Raw genomic sequence first — 22460 nt, 5'->3', positions numbered from 1 at the left:
CATCCTGTTGCAGTAGCACAGCACCAATTCCATGTTGACTGGCGTCAGTGGAGATCTTGGTAGGTTTCACCGGGTCAAAAAATGCAAGCGTTGGAGCTGCCATCAGCTGGTATCTTAGATCATCCCATTCAGCCTGGTGAGCCTGGGTCCAGGCAAACTCCGTGTCCTTCCGTGTCACGTTCCTCAACGCCTTTGTCCGTGCTGCCAGGTTGGGTATGAATTTACCAAGGAAGTTGACGAATCCCAGGAACCTTAGAACCGCTTTCTTGTCCTGTGGTCGCTGCATGCTCTGAATTGCAGCGATCTTCTCAGCGTCCGGCTTCACCCCGTGCTCTGAGATTGTGTCGCCCAGGAATGTCAGAGAGGACTGTGCGAAAGTGCACTTGGCCCGGTTGAGCTTGAGTCCAAAGTGGTGTATCCTCTGGAAGACTTGCTTCACCCTCGCAATATGGTCTTTCTCCGTCGCCGACCATATGATGATGTCATCCACATAGACACGTACGCCTTCGATGCCTTCTACCATCTGCTCCATGATTCTGTGGAAGATTTCGGATGCAGATATAATGCCGTAGGGCATCCGATTATAGCAGTACCTTCCAAACGGCGTGTTGAAGGTGCATAGCAGGCGGCTGGACTCATCGAGCTGCATTTGCCAGAAACCCTGTGAGGCATCAAGCTTGGTGAAGATGCGAGCGTTTGCCATTTCGCTCGTGATTTCCTCGCGCTTGGGGATCGGGTAGTGTTCCCTGCGAATGTTCTTATTCAGGTCTTTGGGATCTAGACAGATCCGAAGTTCACCAGACGGCTTCTTGACGCACACCAGCGAGCTGACCCAGTCGGTCGGCTGTGTGACTCTTGAGATGACGCCTTGAGTCTGGAGACGCTGAAGTTCGGCTTTTAGCTTGTCCCGCAATGGAGCCGGGACCCTCCGTGGGGCATGAACAACCGGTATGGCTGTCTCTTTGAGCAAGATTCTGTACGTGTAGGGCAGTGTACCCATGCCCGAGAAAACGTCGGGGTAGTCGGTGAGTAGCAGCTGTATGTCCTCGTAAATGCGTGATGATGCAGCCGTGTGCATGAAAATCCGCTGAATGAGCTGCAAATCCTTGCAGGCTTGAGCGCCGAGCAGCGAGGACCTGTTGTCTTCCACAATCTCAAAGCGTAGGCCTGTTACGACAGTTTTGTTGGCAACTTGTAGGTGGCAGGATCCCTTGGAGATGATCGGGTTGCCGTTGTAGTCAGTGAGCTTGCATGCTGCAGGTAACACCTCGTGCGTCCCTGGGACCGATGCGAGATCTTTGCTCGTTAGCAAGTTTGCTGAGGCTCCCGTGTCCAGTTTGAACGTGATGGGGAAGTCCTGTACGTGCACCGTGGCAGTCCATTCACTTGCAGAGTTGATGGCATGCACGTGTCGAGGTTGTGTCGTCAGCTCCTGTGGTCCCGCTGTGGCATTAATAATGCCAATGCTGTACGTGTGCTCCCAGGAGTTGAATTCTTCATGGTCGGAAAAATTGTCGCCGGGAGCCTGAGTGTTCGTGACATCAACCGTGCGGACTTTCAGGTTGCCATGCCGTTGAGTGGACGAGTGAAATTTAGCTGTGGATTGACATTGGGAGGCAAAGTGATTCATTTTTGAACACTTTCTGCACCTTTTTCCTTGGGCAGGACATTGCCCTTTTAAGTGGGAGGAGCCGCAGTAATGACACGTCATGACGTCATGCGTATGCTGCGTTCGCGCATGCGCATTGCGGTTTTCAGACCAGGGCCGGTATTGCGAGTAGTGCGCATGCGCGGACCGATCACTTCCGGGATCGCGTCTTTCAGGACGGTGCGCATGCGCAGACGGGCCAGAGAACGGAAGAGACGGCCTGGAAAACGGAAGAGACGACCTGTGAGGGGAATTCACCATCTTTATATCGTCCTCGTGGTGGATGTTTTGTAAGGAATGTTTTTCAAATAGCTCCTGTACCTGCTGCATTTTCTGCTCCTGTAACAAGCATTTTTCTATGGTAGTTTTTAGTGTTAAATCGTTTTGCAGTAATAGTGAGTCTCTTAGTTTTTTGTCAGCAAGACCATAGATTAGCTGATCTCTGATGAGTGAGTTGGTTAAATCACCAAAGTTGCAGCCTTGTGCCAGCAAGCGTAACTCTGTGACCAAGTGGGTGATAGTCTCCCCTTGTTTTTGGAGTCTGTGACGGAGGGTGAATCTTTCAATGATTTCATTGGATTGAGACTTACAGTGTTCATCCAATTTTGCCATTATCACTTGAAACTTAGTTTTGTCTTCAGTATCCGCATATGTGAACGAGTTATATGTGTCTACCAGTTGCTGGCCACACGATGTGATTAAAAGTGCAATTTTCTTTCCATCGGTGGCTGTATGTAAGTCCTGAGCTAACAAGTACATTTCAAATTGTTGTTTGAACATTTTCCAATTATAATTTAAATTACCTGTAGCTCTCATTGGCGCTGGAAGTGCCGTGTGTTCCATTGTTGCAGAAAGTCGTCTGAAGTTGAGAGGCTGCAAAGTCTGGTGGCCTGCCTGTTGCTGGTGCTTCTTCTTTGTCTGCTGTCTTTGTCTTTCTTTGTCTTGCTGGTAGCGCTGGTTCCCTCTGTTCAGAGAATCCACTCCTGTACCATGTTATGCTTCTTGAAAGAATGCTCGAAGTCGTCTTTAGGTTAAGGATGATTTATTGTGTCCCTCAATAAATTACAGATTACACTTGATAAAAGGCTGCTCTTCAATGTTCTGCAACTAGGCCCCAAACAGACTAGCACCCTCCAGCTTCTGGCACCTCTTGCCACTCCAACCCCTCCGGTTCCAAGTGGCGGAGGCGGGCCTTCGGCGTTCCTTTTATGGGTGTCCCCGCGCTGCCCCCTGGTGACTCAGGCGAGGATCACCACAGTATGGGCTGATTTCAGAAACGGGAAAGGAGAGGTCACCCTGTCAGGGCTTTTCTATAGGCCTCCGAAAAGTTCCAGAGATGTAGAGGAAAGGATTGCAAAGATGATTCTGGATAGGAGCGAAAATAACAGAGTAGTTGTTATGGGGGACTTTAACTTTCCAAATATTGACTGGAAACACTATAGTTTGAGTACTTTAGATGGATCCGTTTTTGTCCAATGTGTGCAGGAGGGTTTCCTGATGCAGTATGAAGATAGACCAACAAGAGGCGAGGCCGTATTGGATTTGGTACTGGGCAATGAACCAGGACAGGTGTTAGATTTGGAGGTAGGTGAGCATTTTGGTGATAGTGACCACAATTCGATTACGTTTACTTTAGTGATGGAAAGGGATAGGTATAAAACGCAGGGCAAGAGTTATTGCTGGGGGAAAGGCAATTATGATGCGATGAGGCAAGACTTAGGATGCATCGCCTGGAGAGGAAAACTGCAGGGGATGGACACAATGGAAATGTGGTGCATGTTCAAGGAACAGCTACTGCGTGTCCTTGATAAGTATGTACCTGTTAGGCAGGGAGGAAATGGTCGAGTGAGGGAACCATGGGTTACTAAAGCAGTTGAAACACTTGTCAAGAGGAAGAAGGAGGCTTATGTGAAGATGAGACGTGATGGTTCAGTCGGGTCGCTTGAGAGTTACAAGTTAGCTAGGAAGGCTCGAAAGAGAGAGCTAAGAAGAGCCAAGTGAGGACATGAGAAGTCTTTGGCAGGTAGGGTCAAGGATAACCCTAAAGCTTTCTATAGGTATGTCAGGAATAAAAGAATGACTAGGGTAAGAGTAGGGCCAGTCAAGGACAGTAGCAGGAAGTTGTGCGTGGAGTCCGAGGAGATAGGAGAGGTGCTAAATGAATATTTTTCGTCAGTGTTCACACAGGAAAACGACAATGTTGTCGAGGAGAATACTGAGATCCAGGCTATTAGACTAGAAGGGCTTGAGGTTCATAGGAAGAGCTGTTAGCAATTCTGGAAAGTGTGAAAATAGATAAGTCCTCTGGGCCGGATGGAATTTATCCTAGGATCCTCTGGGAAGCTAGGGAAGAGATTGCTGAGCCTTTGGCTTTGATCTTTAAGTCATCTTTGCATACAGGAATAGTGCCAGAAGACTGGAAGATAGCAAATGTTGTCCCCTTGTTCAAGAAGGGGAGTAGAGCCCACCCTGGTAACTATAGACCAGTGAGCCTTACTTCTGTTGTGGGAAAAGTCTTGGAAAGGTTTATAAGAGATAGGATGTATAATCATCTGGAAAGGAATAATTTGATTAGAGATAGTCAACATGGTTTTGTGAATAGTAGGTCGTGCCTCACAAACCTTATTGAGTTATTTGAAAAGGTTACCAAACAGGTGGACGAGGGTCAAGCAGTTGATATGGTGTATATGGAATTCAGTAAAGCGTTTGATAAGGTTCCCCACGGTAGGCTACTGCAGAAAATACGGAAGCATGGGATTCAGGGTGATTTAGCTGTTTGGATCAGACATTGGGTAGCTGGAAGAAGACAAAGGGTGTTGGTTGATGGGAAATGTTCAGGCTGGAGTCCAGTTACTAGTGGTGTACCACAAGGATCTGTTTTGGGGCCACTGCTGTTTCTCATTTTTATAAATGACCTGGAGGAGGGCGTGGAAGCATGGGTGAGTAAATTTGCAGATGACACTAAAGTCGGTGGAGTTGTGGACAGTGCGGAAGGATGTGGGGGCTGAGAGGTGGCAAATGGAATTTAATGCAGAAAAGTGTGAGCTGATTAATTTTGAAAGGAATAACAGGAAGACAGAGTACTGGGCTAATGGGAAGATTCTTGGTAGTGTGGATGAGCAGAGAGATCTCGGTGTCCATGTACATAGATCCCTGAAAGTTGCCACCCAGGTTGAGAGGGTTGTTAAGAAGGCATACAGTGTGTTAGCTTTGATTGGTAGAGGAATTGAGTTTCGGAGCCATGAGGTCATGTTGCAGTTGTACAAAACTCTGGTGCGGCCGCATTTGGAGTATTGCGGGCAATTCTGGTCGGCACATTATAGGAAGGATGTGGAAGCTTTGGAACGGGTGCAGAAGAGATAAACCAGAATGTTGTGTGGTATGGAGGGAAGATCTTATGAGGGAAGGCTGAGGGATTTGATACTGTTTTCATTAGAGTGAAGAGGGTTAAGAGGTCATTGGATAGGCATATGGACGATAAGAGAATAGTGTAGATGGGCTTTAGAGTGGTTTCACAGGTCGGCGCAACATCGAGGGCCGAAGGGCCTCTACTGCGCTGTCATGTTCTATGTTCTATGTTCAAGCACATGATTAGGGTGTAGATCATTTACTAGCGTTATCATGCATTGATGAACAATTCTCCTGCATTTTCTTAGTTACAACGTAATGTCGCAGTGGTCATTCTATTACAAAGTTGAACCTGCAATTCCTGGGTTTCCTGGTGGAAATGCATATAAATCAGATCGAAAATAAGGAGCAGCAATCACCCATACGCTGCTTTGTTAGCAAGACTTAATCTCACCATCACAGGAAGTTTCTGATATATAGCTCGAATATGTGATGACTTATGGAAGTGATGAAAAATTGCAGTAGACCCTATATTTCACTTGAGGGTAATAAAATCTAAATCTCTAACTTACTATTTCATAATTTACATAAGATAGATTGGGGAAATGTCGGAAAAGTTCTAACTCCCGAAAGGGAACGAACTTCGATAGCTGCAGCAGCGGGTCTTTCTCTGCAAGGAGACCCCAGGTACCCGGACACACCCTACTGGACAGGATGCTAAAACGTATCAAGCTGGGAGGAGGCCCATGTGGTGAAGTATATGGACGACCTTTGCAAGAGGTCAGGATGCCACTGGATAAAACGCAGCAGAAATGGGGGGAGGAAATAGGCATGGAGATAGGGGGAGAAATGTGGAACGAAGTGCTGTACAGGATCAATTCCACCTGCCCTTCTGCGGGCTCTGGGTCACTGTCCGTGTGGAGTTTGCACATTCGCCCCGTGTTTGCGTGAGTTTATCCCCACAACACAAAGATGTGCTGGGTAGGTGGGCTGAACACGCTAAAATTGTTCCTTAATTGGAAAAAGTGAATTGGGCATTCTAAATTTAGGAAACAAAAGGGAGGGAAGCAGAGACGGGATAGGCCGGTCAGCCTGACTTTGGTCGTTTGTAAGATTTTATAGTCTCTTTTTAAAGATAAGATCACGGATTACTTGTAAGTGTATGGTAAAATAGGACTGAGTCAGCACCGCTTTGTCAATGCGAGGTCATGTCTGACAAATCTGTTAGAGTGCTTTGAGGAGGTAACGAGGAAGTTCGGCAAAGGAGAACCAGCGGACGTGATTTATTTAGATTTCCAGAAGGCCTTTCACAAGGTGCCGCATCAGAGATTGTTCAAAAGGTTAAGAGCCCATGGTGTTAAGGGCAAGACATTGGTAATAGAGAGAGGATTGACTGACTGGCAGAAGGCAGAGAGTGGGGATAAAGTGGGGATCCTATTTCAGGATGACAGCCGGTGACCAGTGGTGTGCCTCAGGGATCTGTGCTGGAATCACAACTTTTCAGAATATACATTAATGATCTGGAAGAAGGAACTGAAGGCACTGTTGCGAGGTTTGCAGAGGATACAAAGATAGTATTGAGGAAACAAGGGGTCTGCAGAGGGATTTGAAATGGCTTGGAGAGTGGGCAATAAAATGGCAGATAAAATGCAATGTGGAAAAGTGTGAGGTTATGCAGTTTGGAAGAGGAATTTAGACAGACTATTTTCGAAATGGGGAAATGCTTAGGAAATCAGAAACACAACGGGACTTTGGGTGTCCTTGTTCAGGATACTCTGAAGGTTAACGTGCAGGTTCAGTCGGCAGTTTGGAAGCCAAATGCAATGTTGGCATTCATGTCAAGAGGATATAATCGAAGACCAGGGATGTACTTCTGAGGCTGGATAAGGCTCTGGGCAGACCCAATTTGGAATATTGTGAGCAGTGTTGAGTCCGTACCTAAGGACAGATGTGCTGGCCTTGGAAAGGGTCCAGAGGAGGTTAACAGGAAGGATCCCTGGAATGAAGAGCTTGGCGTATGAGAAACGTTGAGGACCCTGGTCTGTACTCATTGGAGTTTAGAAGGATGAGGGGGGATCTTATTGAAATTACAGGATACTACGAGGTCTGGGTAGAGTGGACGTGGAGAGGATGTTTCCACTTGTAGGAAAAACTTTAAGCAGAGGACACAATCTCAAACTAAAGGGACGATCCTTTAAAACAGAGATGAGGAGGAATTCTTCAGCCAGAGGGTGGTGAATCTGTAGAACTATTTTCCGCAGAAGGCTGTGGAGGCCAAATCACTGCGTGTCTTTAAGACAGAGATAGATAGGTTCTTGATCAAAAAGGGGATCAGAGGTTATGGGGAGTAGGCAGGAGAATGGGGATGAGAAAAATATCAGCCATGATTGAATGACGGAGCAGACTCAATGGGTCCAGTGGCCTAATTCTGCTTCTATGTCTTATATGATAATAATAACGGCTTATTGTCACAAGTAGGCTTCAATTAAGTTACTGTGAAAAGCCCCTAGTTGCCACATTCGGGCGCCTGTTCGGGGAGGCTGGTACGGGAATTGAACCCGCGCTGCCGGCCTTGTTCTGTATTATAAGTCAGCTGTTTAGCCCCACTGTGGTAAACCAGCCCTTATGGTCTTCTGGTCTTTAAGCAATGTGCAGCCAATTCTCCGTATGTTTCAGTCAAACGACCAGATACTCGGTGTGTTGAAGAAAATTGTTTTCTCTGCTTCTCCTTTAGAATTCATCTGATTAAAACACAGCCTCCTCCGTCCTTGGACGGCGCCAGATCTTGGTGGTTGTCTCTGGAGTATGAACTCGGTAAAGCCATACCTTCCTTCTCCAAACATTTTACTCACGCCATATGTTACTCAATTGCATTAGATTAGTACAGAACTTCGAAAAGTAACTGCAGAGGAAATAGGTAAATATTTGGATACTGGAATCATCAAGAACTTCCTGTTCCATTCCCTCATCATTCATTCCCACAATGAGGTCAGGGGCTGGTTTAGCACAGGGCTAAATCACTGGCTTTGAAAGCAGACCAAGGCAGGCCAGCAGCCCGGTTCAATTCCCGTACCAGTCTCCCCGAACAGGCGCCGGAATGTGGCGACTAGGGGCTTTTCACATTAACTTAATTGAAGCCTACCTGCGGGACTGGTTTAGCTCACTGGGTTAGCTCACTGGCTTTTAAAGCAAACCAAGCAGGCCAGAAGCACAGTTCTATTCCCGTACCAGCCTCCCCGGACAGGCGCTGGAATGTGGCGACTAGGGGCTTTTCACAGTAACTTCATTGAAGCCTACTCGTGACAATAAGCGATTTTCATCTTTCATCTTGTGACAATAAGCGATTTTCATTTTATTTCATTCAGTCAGCACATGGTGCCTATGACCTCTGAACAGAACTACCAATTTACTCTCACTCCACTGCTCCGTCCCGCTGCCTTGCTAAAGGATCAATTTAAGGACGTTATCCTATTCCTTTTTTGACTTTTAAAGCCGCTTGCCTTTCAGTCAGTGAACACGTCCCAAACACTCACATCGCAAAGGAAATGCCTGTCAACTTGTCTTCGGTTCTTTAGCAGATACCAATCCTTCAAATGACAGTCCTCTGGTGACTGAACCTTCTGCCACTAGAGGCAATATTTCCTTATTTATTCAACTGGAATTGTTGAGAGCAGAGCAGACTCGATGGGCCGTGTGGCTTAATTCTGCTCCTATATCTTATAGTCTTGTGGTCTAATGTCAACCAAATATTCGCTCAGACTTCTCTGTTTTACGGAGGGCAGGATCACATTCCCCAGTCTTTGCACAAAGCGGAAGCATTTCTTCATTAGTTCAATATTAATGATTCTGACCCGCACCCTTTCTGAGACCCTTAAATCATTCTCAGATGTGCAGTCCAGATTTGTACATTAATCTAGCCGAGATATTATCAACGGTATACAAATGCATAGTCACCTTCAACAGTTTCACCTCTGTACACGCTTCCTGCTGATCAAGCCAATAACTTAAAATGGATTTAACAGAAGTTTCAACCTGCCCTCCCATCACATCACCTCTCCCGCTCTTTCCCCAGTGCCTACCAACTTGCATCATTCACTTTATATTGTCTGCCCTCATTCTTCCAAGCCCCTAACCCGATCCCATAGTGTACGTTGTCCTTCTGAATATTTGTCCATTCTCTGTCACTGCAAATGAGCATTCTGAATATGACAGAACTGGAAAGTAATCATTACTAAATTGAAGCATTGTTGGTATTATAAAACAGAGACGGCGATGGTGCAATAATCATCATGTATATTGTAAATATCTACCTGGATATTATCAGTGGTCTGTATCATACTGTAACCTGATCATCAGTTTCTGGATTGAAGGAAGTTGCTGGTCCTGAGGTTCCGGCATTCTGATTTGACATTTACTGTGAAAACCCCCTAGTTGCCACATTCCGGCGCTTGTTCGGGTTCACAGAGGGAGAATTCAGAATGTTCAATTCATCTAACAGCACGTCTTTCGGGACTTGTGGAAGGAACCCGCAGCACCTGGAGGAAACCCACGCAGACACGGGGAGAACGTTCAGACTCCGCACACAGACAGTGACCCAAGTCAGAAATCAAACCCGGGTGCCTGGCACTGTGAAGCAACAGTGCTCACCACTGTGCTACCTTGGCGCCCAGTTTGAGCTACGTTTGAACCCCAGCTCACAAATCCAATGAAGCGACAGGCAACTGGAGGCTCCCTGGTAGCAAGAGCTGTGGATGTTCGACTGAGTGTTTGCAACCGGCTGTTCCGCTTCAATACTCAAGTTCTGTTGTGAGGTGGCCTGGGGGCGTGGCCTAATTTACCGATTTAAAGGCGTAATTTAATTTTAGTTCAGCTCTGAGGAGCAGTCTCCCAGAGCAGTCCAGGTTTGCAGTCTCCCGATCCCCGTCATCTAAACCATCAGCTTCAGGCAGCAGAATGATGGGAATCCTCCTTGTTTTCACGCTGTGTGTCTGTTTACCCGGTGAGTACCGATCAGACTAACCCACATTGTGTGGATTTAACACAAAGCTGCCCTATTCCATCCCAATTACAGACTGTCTGGGTTTTTAGCCCTGATCTGTGTTTCTGGCTGTGATGGTCCATTAAACTGTCTCTGTTTAATTTCCAGGATATTTCAGTCAGTCAGTGACACAGAGCCCAGGAGCGGTGACCAAGGAGGAGTGCCAGTCTCTCACTATCACCTGTGTTTTTTACAGTAGATACTATACTGTTGAATTCAAAAGCGGGGATTTCTTCAGACAAACCGACCCCGGCACACAGCGAGAGTGGATCTCCAGCGGAGAGAGATTTGTTGTGTCGGTGAATAAAGCAGAAAAGAAATTTTCGCTGGAAATTCGGGATGTGAGAGTTGAAGACAGCGCCACCTATTACTGTAAAGCTCAGTACAGATACTGGAACACACAGTGATGGGTCTCGGCTTCCCGCGATACAAAATCCCTCACTGCGGATTATCACATAAACAAATGTAAAAGCGGAGTTAATCTGCCCTGAAACCCCCACAGTTCCGCCTCACACTGTCTGCCCCATGCTCTGGTTTATAATGAGACTGGATCATTCCCGTTAACATCTTGAGTTTTTTAAACGCCGAGTTTGTGCGGATGTTGATACTTTCCCAGAAATTAGTGTCAGTGAATGGAGATTGGGAATAACTGATCTCAGTGACGAACCCTCAGACCAGCAGGATCCTGTTCCAACAGAGGGAACTGGGGACCGCAGTCCCCACTGTCGAAGTTATGTCCCCACGTACACCATATAGCCGGGGATTTTATATTGACTTGCCATACTGTGCTGGGTTCGCATATTCACAGTGACAGAGACCGGGTCAATTTCCTCCGCACAAAGCAAGTAACAATTCGCCCGGCCTGGTGGCGAATTATCGGGATGATGTTATCATGGCTGTAACCTGGTTACGTTTCATTGTCATTTCCACCATTTCCATCTTTCTTTATCATTTTCGTCGGTTTATATGAAGCGAATATTTCCTGCCTCCAGCCATTTAGTCATAGCTCAGGGCCTCACAGAGAACGGTTTAAATCAACACAGTCTCTGAAACATTGGATGTTGTTTATGTATTTCAACCCCCCGAATAATTGGGTAGCATCGAATGATTGGTGATCATTTTCCTGCTGGTTGAGGTATCGGTGGTTATTGTACCGGGGAGTCTGAGAACCGTGTCACTGTGTGGTCACTGGAAATATGATTATGTAGAGGGATCCGGGACGGTGGTGACTGTCACAGCCGGTAAGTGTCTCCAAACCCCGCTATTTTACAGAGCGTGTCCGTGAATGTTAGCCCTCAGTTTATTATTATGATCCGTATTTCTTAAAACCGATTGAAACTGGAGCTGATCTGCTTTCTAAGTAATATTCTTGGCGGCAGATTTTGATTTCTGAGCAGAATATGATTCTGGAGTTGGGTCCAGGTCTTTCCTGTGGAAACTGTACATGGAGCAGGAGGTCAGAGGGATAGGGGTAGAGGTAATTGGGGTTGAGTTGTGGTGTTGGTGGGTGTTGACAGTATGTGGACCATTACTAGTTTAATGGCACATCATGTCCATGCTCAACATCACAGGCTCTCATTCCGAACTGTTTTTAATGAAAGCAGATTTTCGACAGTATGGACTCCTCTGTCGGAGTCGGTCTGTGAGGGGGGTCTGTGTCTGTCCATTTGGTCACCACATCGGCTCTTAGAGCTCGCTCCACGGCAGCCGTTCGTTCTCCGAACTGCGCAATGTGATTGATGCACCATGTGAAGAAACGCAACATTTGAGCAAGCGCATGTACCGACATTTGAAACAGTCCGGAGAAAATTCACGAGGTTGGCCCCGTCTTTGGAGGTAATTTCTATAAAGGAGATTCGTAGAAAGAGACCTGATCTGATTGAGACATATAGGATAATCTGGGGTTTTGACAAGCTGGATCCTGAGAGGATTTCCTTTTGTGGGAGTGTCTCGAACCAGAGGGCATAATCTCTGAGTCAAGGGGCGCCATGTAAAACAGAGACTAGGAGGAACTTGTTCTCTCAGACGGCAGTGAAACTGAAATATTGGCGCTAAGCATGTTCAAGGCTGAGAGAGAGAGATATGTAATCAGTGAGGGCGTCGAGCGTTAGGGGTATAAGGTGGGATAGTAGAGTTGAGGATTATCGTCATGAAAAATATTAAGGTGGAAAAGTCCCCAGGGCCTGATGGGATCTACCTCAGAATACTGAAGCAGGCTAGAGAGGAAATTATTGAGGCCTTGATAGTAATCTTTGATCCTCACTGTCTTCAGGTATGTTCCAGAGGACTGGAGAATAGCCTATTTTGTTCTATTGTTTAAGAAGGGAGCAAGGATAATCCAGGGAACTACAAGCCGGTGAGCCTTACATCAGTGGTAGGGAAATTAGTGGAGAGAATTCTTCGAGACAGGATCTACTCCCATTTGGAAGCAAGTAGACGTATGAGTGAAATGCAGTATGGTTTTGTGAAGGGGAGGTCGTGTCTCACTAACGTAATAGAGTTTTTCAAGGAGGTCACAATGGTGGTTGCTGCAGATAAGGCCGAAACACATAATGGATGTTGTCTATATGGACTTCAGTAAGGCCTTTGACAAGGTCCCTCATGGCAGACTGGTACAAAAGGTGAAGTCACACGGGATCAGATGTGAGCTTGCAAGAAGGATACAGAACTGGCTAGGTCATAGAAGGCAGAGAGTAGTAATGGAAGGGTTATTTGCTGAATGGAGTGCTGTGACTTCTAGTGGTGTTCAGCAGAGGTCAGAGCTGGGACTATGGTCTGGAATGCTGCATAGGGTTCAGTCACCTCAGTTCAGAAATTATCTCCATGCTTGGGAAGAAATTTAACAAATATTCCTGAGATAAATTACTGTGAGTTGAAATTGAGTTTTTTAGACCGAGATTCCATGTAATGTAGAGCCCTGAGATGTAACTTCATCAGAACATACCATATGTTCAAAGGGCTTGGCAGAACAGATATTGGGTAAGTGTATCCACGCTGGCTAGGTTCTAACTTGGGATCCCAGTTTCAGAATATGTGTTTCGGCAGTAGAGTTAAGAAGAGGATACATTTCTTTAGTTAACCAATTCATGTGAATCTTTGATTTCTGTTCCTCAAAGAGTTCTGGATTCTCAGATGTGAGTTTATTCACAGAAGTGTTGAATAGATTGTTAGATATAAAAGTATCAAAGGTTCTGGCGACAATGGGGGGACTGGTTGTTGAGGTAGGGGATCAGCGAACATATAAATGAATGGCGGGTCAACTTTGAAAGGTGGTCTCGTCGGTATTACTTCTACCCGTTAGAAATTGTCTTTTGAATCTTGCGGTTCTGAGGACGGAATCAGCTTCAATGCAAATCTCTCTGGAAAGGTTCAACATGTTGGGTCCACTTTCACCGAGGGATGGAGAATCACGAGGAGGATTTCTAGGTGAATTAAATTATGAACATAAATCTGAATGGTGATTTGTGCGTTTTTCCAGAGAAAGGGACGGTGAACATGTAATAGTCATTAACAGAAAACAGACACAAATTGGAAACAGATATTTCTACACAGAGACATCAGGGTATACCAATCGCTGCCACATTGAGTGGTTGGCGCAGAGACTATTGGTTCAGAAATGGGTAGGATGGAAAATAAAGGAGGGGAAACAGAATGGAGCGACACATGGTGCTGGATGGAAATGGCCAACTCGATTTCGGGCGGGTTAGGCTGACCTGGAGTATGCACAGACATAAATCAGTTGGGCCAAATCGTTCATTCCTCTTCAGTAGATTATACACAATATAACACTTACAGAAAAGTCCTTTTGGAGAACCCGAGAGACAATTAGTTAATAAACTGAAAGAATTGTAATTGTCAGAGAGCCGGAAGAGGCAGTTCCCAGTGAGTAACAGTGAAACGCACTGCGAAAACTGAACAGACTGAACCCAACCGACAACTCAGAGACTTTGGGACAAGTTCCCACGATCACGAAAAGCACAAACAGCGCAAAGTAAATGTAGAAATAAAATGAAACCAACAGTAAATGATTCAATTTATAGAGAAACGGAGAAAAATATTATTGATTGAAGAAAATAGACAGAGTAAAAGGCAATCAGAAACTCCGGGAAATGTTAAACTGCAGTCAGTGATTGACATCTAACTGCGGATGTCCAACGTCGGTTTGTATCCATAGCCAATGAATCGCAATCATTTTCTGTTGGATCTTGCTAAGTGCTAAATGATGAATGCAGTTCGGTTACACTCGGCCAATTATATCAGGAAACAGATTGTCTCACTGATATGAAAATGTTCCCTCGCGTCTGTTCCTCAGCAAGGAAAATAGGAGCAGAAATGTCACACCCATGGTAGAACCATGCTGAAGTAAGGATTGCATGAGGCCCCGCGGGCAGATGCTGCCCTTTGTCAATGAAATACACTTCTTCCCATGAACCATTTAATTTTCCCATAGCTCTGCATTTTCCTATCCCGGTCATTGACCATTGCCCGTTGAAAAGTCTTTGTGGAATTAGTTCCCACCACACATTCCGAGTGTGCATTGCGGAACTTTCGAGCTTGTGGCGGGAAAGATAATAACCACTCATGCCTCACTGGTTCATATTGACATAAAAGTTAATACAGTTCAAGCAGAATTAAAATAAAAACAATGCCATAAACAACTGAGCTATTCACGTGATTAACAAATAATGGCTTCCCGAATAAAACAAATGACGTTTTTTTCATCCGCCAGATTCCAGTCCCTTGGTGTCGAAGAACCCGCCTATCCAAAACTCTGCTGCCGGTGACACAGTTACTTTAAATTGGGAATATTCAGGGTTGTCTCAGTACACAGTACACTGGTACCGTCAGTCCCCAGGACAGGCTCCGGAATTCCTGCTTCAGAGACACACTTCAGGAGATGGGAATAAAGAAAACGCTGCCGGCGGGAGAATTTCTGCTTCTCTCGACACTGCCAAGAAAATCAGCCGTTTAAAGATCTCCAAACTTCAACCGAGCGACTCTGCTGTGTACTACGCTGCACTGAGCCGGCACACAGCACAGTGATACAGAGCACGGAGACAGCTGTACAGAAACCTGGACATGGTGAGGATTACACACAGTGATACAGAGCACGGAGAGAGCTGTACAGAAACTGAACATGGTGAGGATTACACACACAGTGATACAGAGCACGGGGAGAGCTGTACAGAAACCTGAACATGGTGAGGGTTACACACACAGTGATACAGAGCACGGGGAGAGCTGTACAGAAACCTGAACATGGTGAGGATTACACACACAGTGATACAGAGCACGGAGAGAGCTGTACAGAAACCTGAACATGGTGAGGATTACACACACACAGTGATACAGAGCACGGAGAGAGCTGTACAGAAACCTGAACATGGTGAGGATCATACACACAGTGATACAGAGCACGGAGAGAGCTGTACAGAAACCTGAACATGGTGAGGATTACACACACAGTGAAACAGAGCACGGAGAGAGCTGTACAGAAACCTGACCATGGTGAGGATCACACACACAGTGATACAAAGCACGGAGAGAGCTGTACAGAGATCTGAACATGGTGAGGATCACACACAGTGATACAGAGCACGGAGGGAGCTGTACAGAAACCTGAACATGGTGAGGATTACACACACAGTGACACAGAGCACGGAGAGAGCTGTACAGAAACCTGACCATGGTGAGGATCACACACACAGTGATACAGAGCACGGAGAGAGCTGTACAGAAACCTGAGCATGGATCAAGAAAATAGTTTAACCACTGATTAACCTGGAGTATTTGCCAGTCGCGTGAATTGCTCAGTTTTTGTGGCAATGTTATCACTTTAATTGCATTTTAATTGTATTCACTGTTACAATACAATTGATACAATGCAAACCAATGGGGACTGAGGTGATGTTTTATTCCACCCAGTAAACTCTAACGATATGTCAGAATGGGTGGTGGGAGCTGATTGAACAGTGATTTACAAACGGGTAAAGGTCAAATATGGGAAAAGGATAATAACAGGACTATGGGAAAATCATGGTCGAATAGTATTTCATTCATGAAGGAAAGGCATTCACCCGAGGTGGTGAATGTCATCCTTATTTCTGTTTGATTCTACCATGGATAGAACATAGAACAGTACAGCACAGAACAGGCCCTTGATGTTGTGCCGAGTAATGATCACCCTACTCAAACCCACGTATCCACTCTATACCCGTAACCCAACAACCCCCCCCCCCCTCCCCCCCCCCCTCTCCCCCCTCCCCCCTGTGTGTGGGTTTTTTCATCCGTGAGCCAATCTGTTCCTAAAATAATTGGGCGGAGAGTAACCCAACTGGATTTTATCATCAGGCACAGCAAGCTCCAACATAATTCATTGCGAATCAACAGCAACAATGGGGCCCAACTGATGTTGAACACGGTGGTCAAAGGTCAATCACTGACTGTGGTTTAACATTTCCCAGAGTTTCTGATTGCCTTTTCTTCGATTTGACCATTTTCTTCTTTCATTAATTTTTCTTCTCCATTTCTCTTTAAATTTATGTATTTACTGTTAGTTTCGATTTGTTTCTAAATTTAAACTTGCTGTTTGTGTTTCTTGTAATCGTGGGAACTTGTCCCAAAGTCTCTGAGTTGTCGGTTGGGTTCAGTCTGTTCAGTTTCCGCAGTGGGTTTTACTGTTACTCACTGGGAACTGCCTCTTCCGGCTCTCTGACATTTTCAATTATTTCCGCCCATGACTGATTCTCTCCGTGGTTCTCTGTACGCAGTATTCTCTGTGGTTTACATAGTATAGAAATTGGGGGAGAGGAATAGACCATTCGGCCCAACTAAATTGTGTCTGCGCATGTACTCCAGACCAGACTATCCCCCCCCCCCCCACCCCCCCTCCCCTCCCCCACCCACCCGACATCTAATTGACCATTTCCATCCAGCTCCCTGTGTCGGTCTAGACTGTTCTCTTTCCAGTATTTCCAAGTATGCCCATAAATGTATCAATGCTCTCTGTTCCAAGCTCCATGTGGCAACAGGCTCCATCTTCTCACAAACCTGTGTTTAAATCTCTTCAACTTCATATCTGCATTTGTTCGGTCACTGATATACATCAACATGGAAACATAGAAAACTGGTGCAGGAGTAGACCATTCGGTTCTTCGAGCCTGCACCACCATTCAAATGTTCATGGCTGATAATGCAAATTCCATCTCACACTCCCACTTTCTCTCCATTCCCCTGCTCCCTTTAGCCACAAGGGCCACGTCCAGCTCCCTCTTGAATATATCCAACGGACTGGCCCCCACGGCTTTCTGTGGTAGAGAATTCCACAAGTTGACAACTCTCTAAGAGAAGAAGTTCTTCCTCATCTCAGTCCTGAATGCGCATTCTTTATACTTAGGCTGTGACCCCTAGTCCCAACATCGGGAACATTCGTCCCGCATCTGCCCGTGCAGTCCCATCAGGATTATATATGTTTCTATGAGATCCCCTCTCATTCTTCTCAACTCCAGTGAGTACAAACCCAGCCGATCCAGTATTTCTTCATATGTCAGGCCTGTCATCCCGGAAATTAGTCTGGTGAATTTTCGCTGGACATGCTCAAAAAGCAAGAATGTCCTTCCTCAAACTAAAACTACACACAATACTTAAGGTGCGGCCTCACCAAGGCTCCATATAACAGTTGAAAGCAATCCCATCACCGATGCTCAAACCTTCTCTATCTGAAGGCCAGCATATCACAGGATTTCCTCGTCGCCTGCTGTACCTGCATGCCAATCTCCAACGACTGTACATGTGAGGTTACCCTCCTTGGTGGCAAAGACAAGAAGGCAGATTATTCTCTGAATATTGCCTGCACAGCCCACTGTCCCACTGGGTTACGGGTATAGGGTGGATATGTGGGTTTGAGTAGGGTGATCATGGCTCGGCACAACATTGGGGGCCGAAGGGCCTGTTCTGTGCTGTACTGTTCTATGTTCTATGTTCCAATATTTGTGTATCAATACAGCACTAAACACCAGAACACTTACAAATACGCAAACCACGCCAACGTGTCCGTCAACTAAAAGAACAATATGTCAAATATTGAAAGAGACAGATTTTATCAGAGGTCAGACTTCAGCTCAGAGTTAACAAGAGGTGTTTTGATTGATGGAGTCGCAGAGAATTATTTTGGGGCTGGGAGGGACCGCAGAAGTTGCAGTCAGCGGTTCACCCACGTTGGCAATTAATTCACTCCCCTTACTAGGGGAACAAATGAAAGGCATGGACTCGTCTCTTAATTTGTTTATTCACCGACCTGTAACTAAAGTGCAGGTTATAATTTAATTGCCCCTCTGGAGACTCTCACTGTTATAAATGAGGGACCATTTGGAAGTCTTGCAGGCCGAGTATGTGCACCTTGCAGAATTCAATTAGTTCCTGAAAGACGATGCATGGACCAGCGAATGGACCATTTTATGCCATTTATTACCCGGCACTCGCTATTATTGGGGTCCCAGGTAAGAGAGGAATATCAACCACAATATTTATTTTTCTTCTGAATCTCCAGAATTCTTATCTCTTCCCTTTAAGGATCGTGCTGAAAGGTTTATTGCATTACGATATATTAGAGTGCATCACCTAATTTTGTATTACAGAGCAGGACAATAAATGGTCAACAAATTACCCGTCACACTTATAGAACAATTGTTTATTAGATTGCAGAAATATGACTTATAATGGTTAGCATTGTACGGACGTTATATTGTTAAACAGTGCAATACATTGCTACAGATCGTAATTGGGCTGCAGGATGGCACAGGAATGGGAATGAGGCTAACGAGGCAATTGGAAAATCGAGAGAATGCTGAAATAGAGGCTTTGTTAGGCAATCATAGAATTAGTGCAAATGGAGGCCATTAGAACCTGCACCAAGCTCTGAAAAGAGTACTACGCCCAGGCCCAGTCCCCTCCGCTTTCCCAATAACCCCTTAGCCTCACCTAACCTACACATCTGTTTTAGACATTAAGGGGCAATTTAGAATAGACAATCCACCGAACCGGCACATCGTTGGGCTGTGGGAGGCACCCAGAGGAAGCCACACAGACACAGGGAGAATGTACAAACTCCACACAGACAGTGACCCAAGGCCAGAATTGAACCCGGGGCCCTGGCCCTGTGATCGAAGGCAGGATATTTGTAATGGCTGAACGGGATGTGGTATGAGTTAACCATTGGGAACAACAGTTTTGTATCATTGAATCATAGCATTTACAGTGCAGAAGGAGGCCATTCGGCCCATTGAGTCTGCACCGGCCCTTGGAAAGAGCACCCCACCCAAGCCCACACCTCCACCGTATCCCCGTAACCCCACCCAACCTTCCTGGACACGTAAGGGCAATTTTGCATGGCCAATCCACTTAACCTGCACATCTTTGGAATGTAGGAGGAAACCGGAGGAGACCCACGCAGACACGGGGAGATGTGAAGACTCTGCACAGACAGTGACCCAAGCCGGGAATGGAACCTCAGACCCTGGAGCTGTGAAGCAACTGTGCTAACCACTATTCTACCGTACCGCCCCTTTCAGTTGAGTTCACTGGCGATGCAAATTGGAAGGGTAGACATATGAAAGTGGTCAATAAGGGTTTGAGTAGCTCTAAAGCTAAGGCAGACTTTCAGACCGGCGATACAATGGGCTGTGGAGAAATGTCGAAGTATGCAGTGTCGGTGCTTATGGTCGGTTTGGGAATGTGGGCGTTTGGAAGTTCAGCCCACGGTCAAACAAGACTTGAATATTGTAAATGGTCTCTAACTTTAGAGGATGGCCAGCCACGGGAATCGATCCAGTGGCCAGAGAGCGGAGTTTGTTGCAGGGACTGATTGTGATATTTTATGAATTGACAAACGTTTTTTTTTTATAAATTTAGATTACCCAATTATTTTTTCCAATTAAGGGGCAATTTAGCGTGGCCAATCCACCTACTCTGCACATTTTTGGGTTGTGGGGGCGAAACCCACGCGGACACGGGGAGAACGTGCAAACTCCACACGGACAGTGACCCAGAGCCGGGATCGAACCTGGGACCTCAGCGCCGTGAGGCGGTTGTGCTAACCACTAGGCCACCGTGCTGCCCTAATTGACAAATGTTTAATCCAGCATTGGATTTGCATCAAGTAGTAATGGTTTTGGAATAATTGAAGTCTGGAGGTGCGAAATGGACAGGTCAGGAGGGATTCAGCAGCAGAATGGATCAGGGAGTCGCTGGTTTTTGGAGTCTCCTCAGTGATGCCTCTCTCTTTTCTCTATTACAGCCAACTTGATGGCGATCATCATCCTATCCCGAGGATGGTGCGGACTCTCTCGGTGTATCACCCACTACCTGGTAGCGATAGTAGTGACTGATTTCCTTGTCATGGTCACCGCTGTTATCCTCAACCGGATTGGTGGCATTTACTTTATATACAGCATCCTATCGATCACCCCCGGATGCGCTGTCAGCACCGTACTCGTTTATGCGACCCGTGATGGTTCAGTGTGGCTGACCGTGGCCTTCACCTTCGACCGTTTTGTATCCATCTGCTGTCAGAAACTGAAGACCCGATACTGCACCGAGAAAACTCCACTGCTGGGCATAGGGATGGTCATTACCTTGAGCTACGTCAAGAACATCCCTTTTTACTTCACCTACCAGCCCTTGTACATATTGGACGAGATTCCCTGGTTCTGTGATATTAAGTCCAGCTATTACACTATCTCATCGTGGCAAGCTTATGACTGGCTCGACCACATATTAACCCCTTTTCTTCCGTTCTTCTTTATTCTGATGCTCAACGCCCTGACTGTAAGGCACATTGTAGAGGCCAGCAGAGCCCGCAGGCTGAAGGGCTCAGAGAGTGACGGAGATCCAGAGATAGCCAACCGCAAGAAGTCGATTGTCCTGCTCTTCGCCATCTCGCTCAGCTTCCTCCTCCTCTGGGTCACATATGTTGGACATTTCCTATACGTTCGGGTTACAGCTGAGGCCTACTTCACGGGTCTGGATTTCAATGACCCACACTTCATATTTCAAGAAACGAACAAAATGCTTCAGTTACTCAGTTCCTGCAACAACACCTTCATCTATGCAGTAGCCCAGACCAAGTTCCGAAATGAGCTGAAGAAGTTGCTCGTTTTTCCCTTCGCCATTATCACTGGTTGCTTTAGGTTAAACAGTGCTTCATGGTCATGTTAAAGAGTATTAATATATTTAGATGTAGACAGAATCTGAAATCATATTTGTTTACAAAGATGTTACAGCCACACTATTTCATGCTCCTGAACAAAATAAACTATTTGCAAGACAATTTTATACTCCAGCTTTCGGAATTAACATGAGGTACATATGAAATAGCAGGCAAAGAGTGGTCGAACAAACCACACTGCACGTTCAATGGCAGATGTAACAATTTTTTAAAAATGCTTATATTACAGTTTTTGATATCATATATTGTACAATGGACAAGGTTATGTGATGCGATTACAATATAAAAGGACTTTACACCCACCCGCACCCACTCCTTGACCACCTCTGGCACCTGTTTTTGTTGTTTTAAGATACTTTATTCGATCAGATAACGTAAAATAGGTGAAAGTCATCTATTTACATCAATGCAGCTCTTTCCCCTTCGCCTTCTCTTCTCCCACTTTGTAGATCGGCCCCGCTCCCCCTACCCCCGCCCCCATCATTCGTCTCTATTTCGGTGTTTCTTTGGGAGTTCTTTTCTTTGTGGCCTTGCTCTAGGCCCCCTATTATCCGTTCTGGTGTTGCTCCAGCCTCCCCTCCTCTCTCCCTAACCTCCCTCCAAATCTCGCCCCCTCCCTATTTGTTCTCTGTTGTCTCGTTCGTACAGTCCGCCCCCCCCCCCCCCCCCCCACACACAAACACACACACATGCACAAACTTACCCTCCCCTCGCTCTTTTGGCTGTTGGCTTCGTAAAGATGTTGGAACGCGTGGTGAATTGTCTCCTCGTTTTTTGGAAGCCTTCCTCCTACCCTCAAATGGCAAATTTCTGCCACGTCTGCCTGCCAGTCTGCTGTTGGGAGTCATGCTGTTGATCTTCAGCTGACCAGGATTCCTCGGTGGGCGATTAGGGAAGCAAAGGCAAGGGGGTCGACCCTTTCCCTATGAATAGTTCTGGCTGGTTCGATTCCCCGAAGACTGCCATTCACCGGGCTCGCGTCCACCCTCACAACCTTGGACATTGCCTCAATGAAGGCTGTCCAAAACCCGTCAAGTCTGGGGCATGCCCACAACATGTGGGTGTGGTTGGCTGCGGCTCCCTGGTACCGTTCACATTTTCCCTCCACCTCCTTATTGTGGTTCTTGTCAGGTGCGCTCTGTGCACTACTTTCAGTTGCATGAGGTTTAGCCTTGCATAAGCGAAGGTGTTGTTGGCCCTGT

At 46.2% G+C, this 22460-nt stretch overlaps 1 protein-coding gene across 1 annotated transcript; it reads left to right on the top strand.

The window, feature by feature from the left end:
- The first annotated feature begins 18462 nt into the window (after window positions 1-18462).
- LOC119960199 (probable G-protein coupled receptor 139) lies at window positions 18463-21248 on the top strand. The gene is made up of 2 exons (XM_038787983.1): window positions 18463-18532; window positions 20329-21248. The coding sequence occupies exons 1-2, from the start codon at window positions 18463-18465 to the stop codon at window positions 21246-21248; spliced, it is 990 nt and encodes a 329-aa protein (XP_038643911.1).
- Window positions 21249-22460: the final 1212 nt, after the last annotated feature.

Source organism: Scyliorhinus canicula, unplaced genomic scaffold, assembly GCF_902713615.1.
Source record: "Scyliorhinus canicula unplaced genomic scaffold, sScyCan1.1, whole genome shotgun sequence".
Taxonomy (NCBI): domain Eukaryota; kingdom Metazoa; phylum Chordata; class Chondrichthyes; order Carcharhiniformes; family Scyliorhinidae; genus Scyliorhinus; species Scyliorhinus canicula.
Note: the sequence above shows the minus strand (reverse complement) of the source record. Positions and strands in the feature narration are given on the sequence as shown.

What these genes read in the sequence shown, in the direction of transcription:
- LOC119960199 (XM_038787983.1), top strand. Translation starts at nt 18,463, where the DNA reads ATGCATGGACCAGCGAATGGACCATTTTATGCCATTTATTACCCGGCA. An exon ending in CGCTATTATTGGGGTCCCAG is followed by an intron (nt 18,533 to 20,328) that starts GTAAGAGAGGAA and finishes TCTCTATTACAG; the next exon opens with CCAACTTGATGGCGATCATC.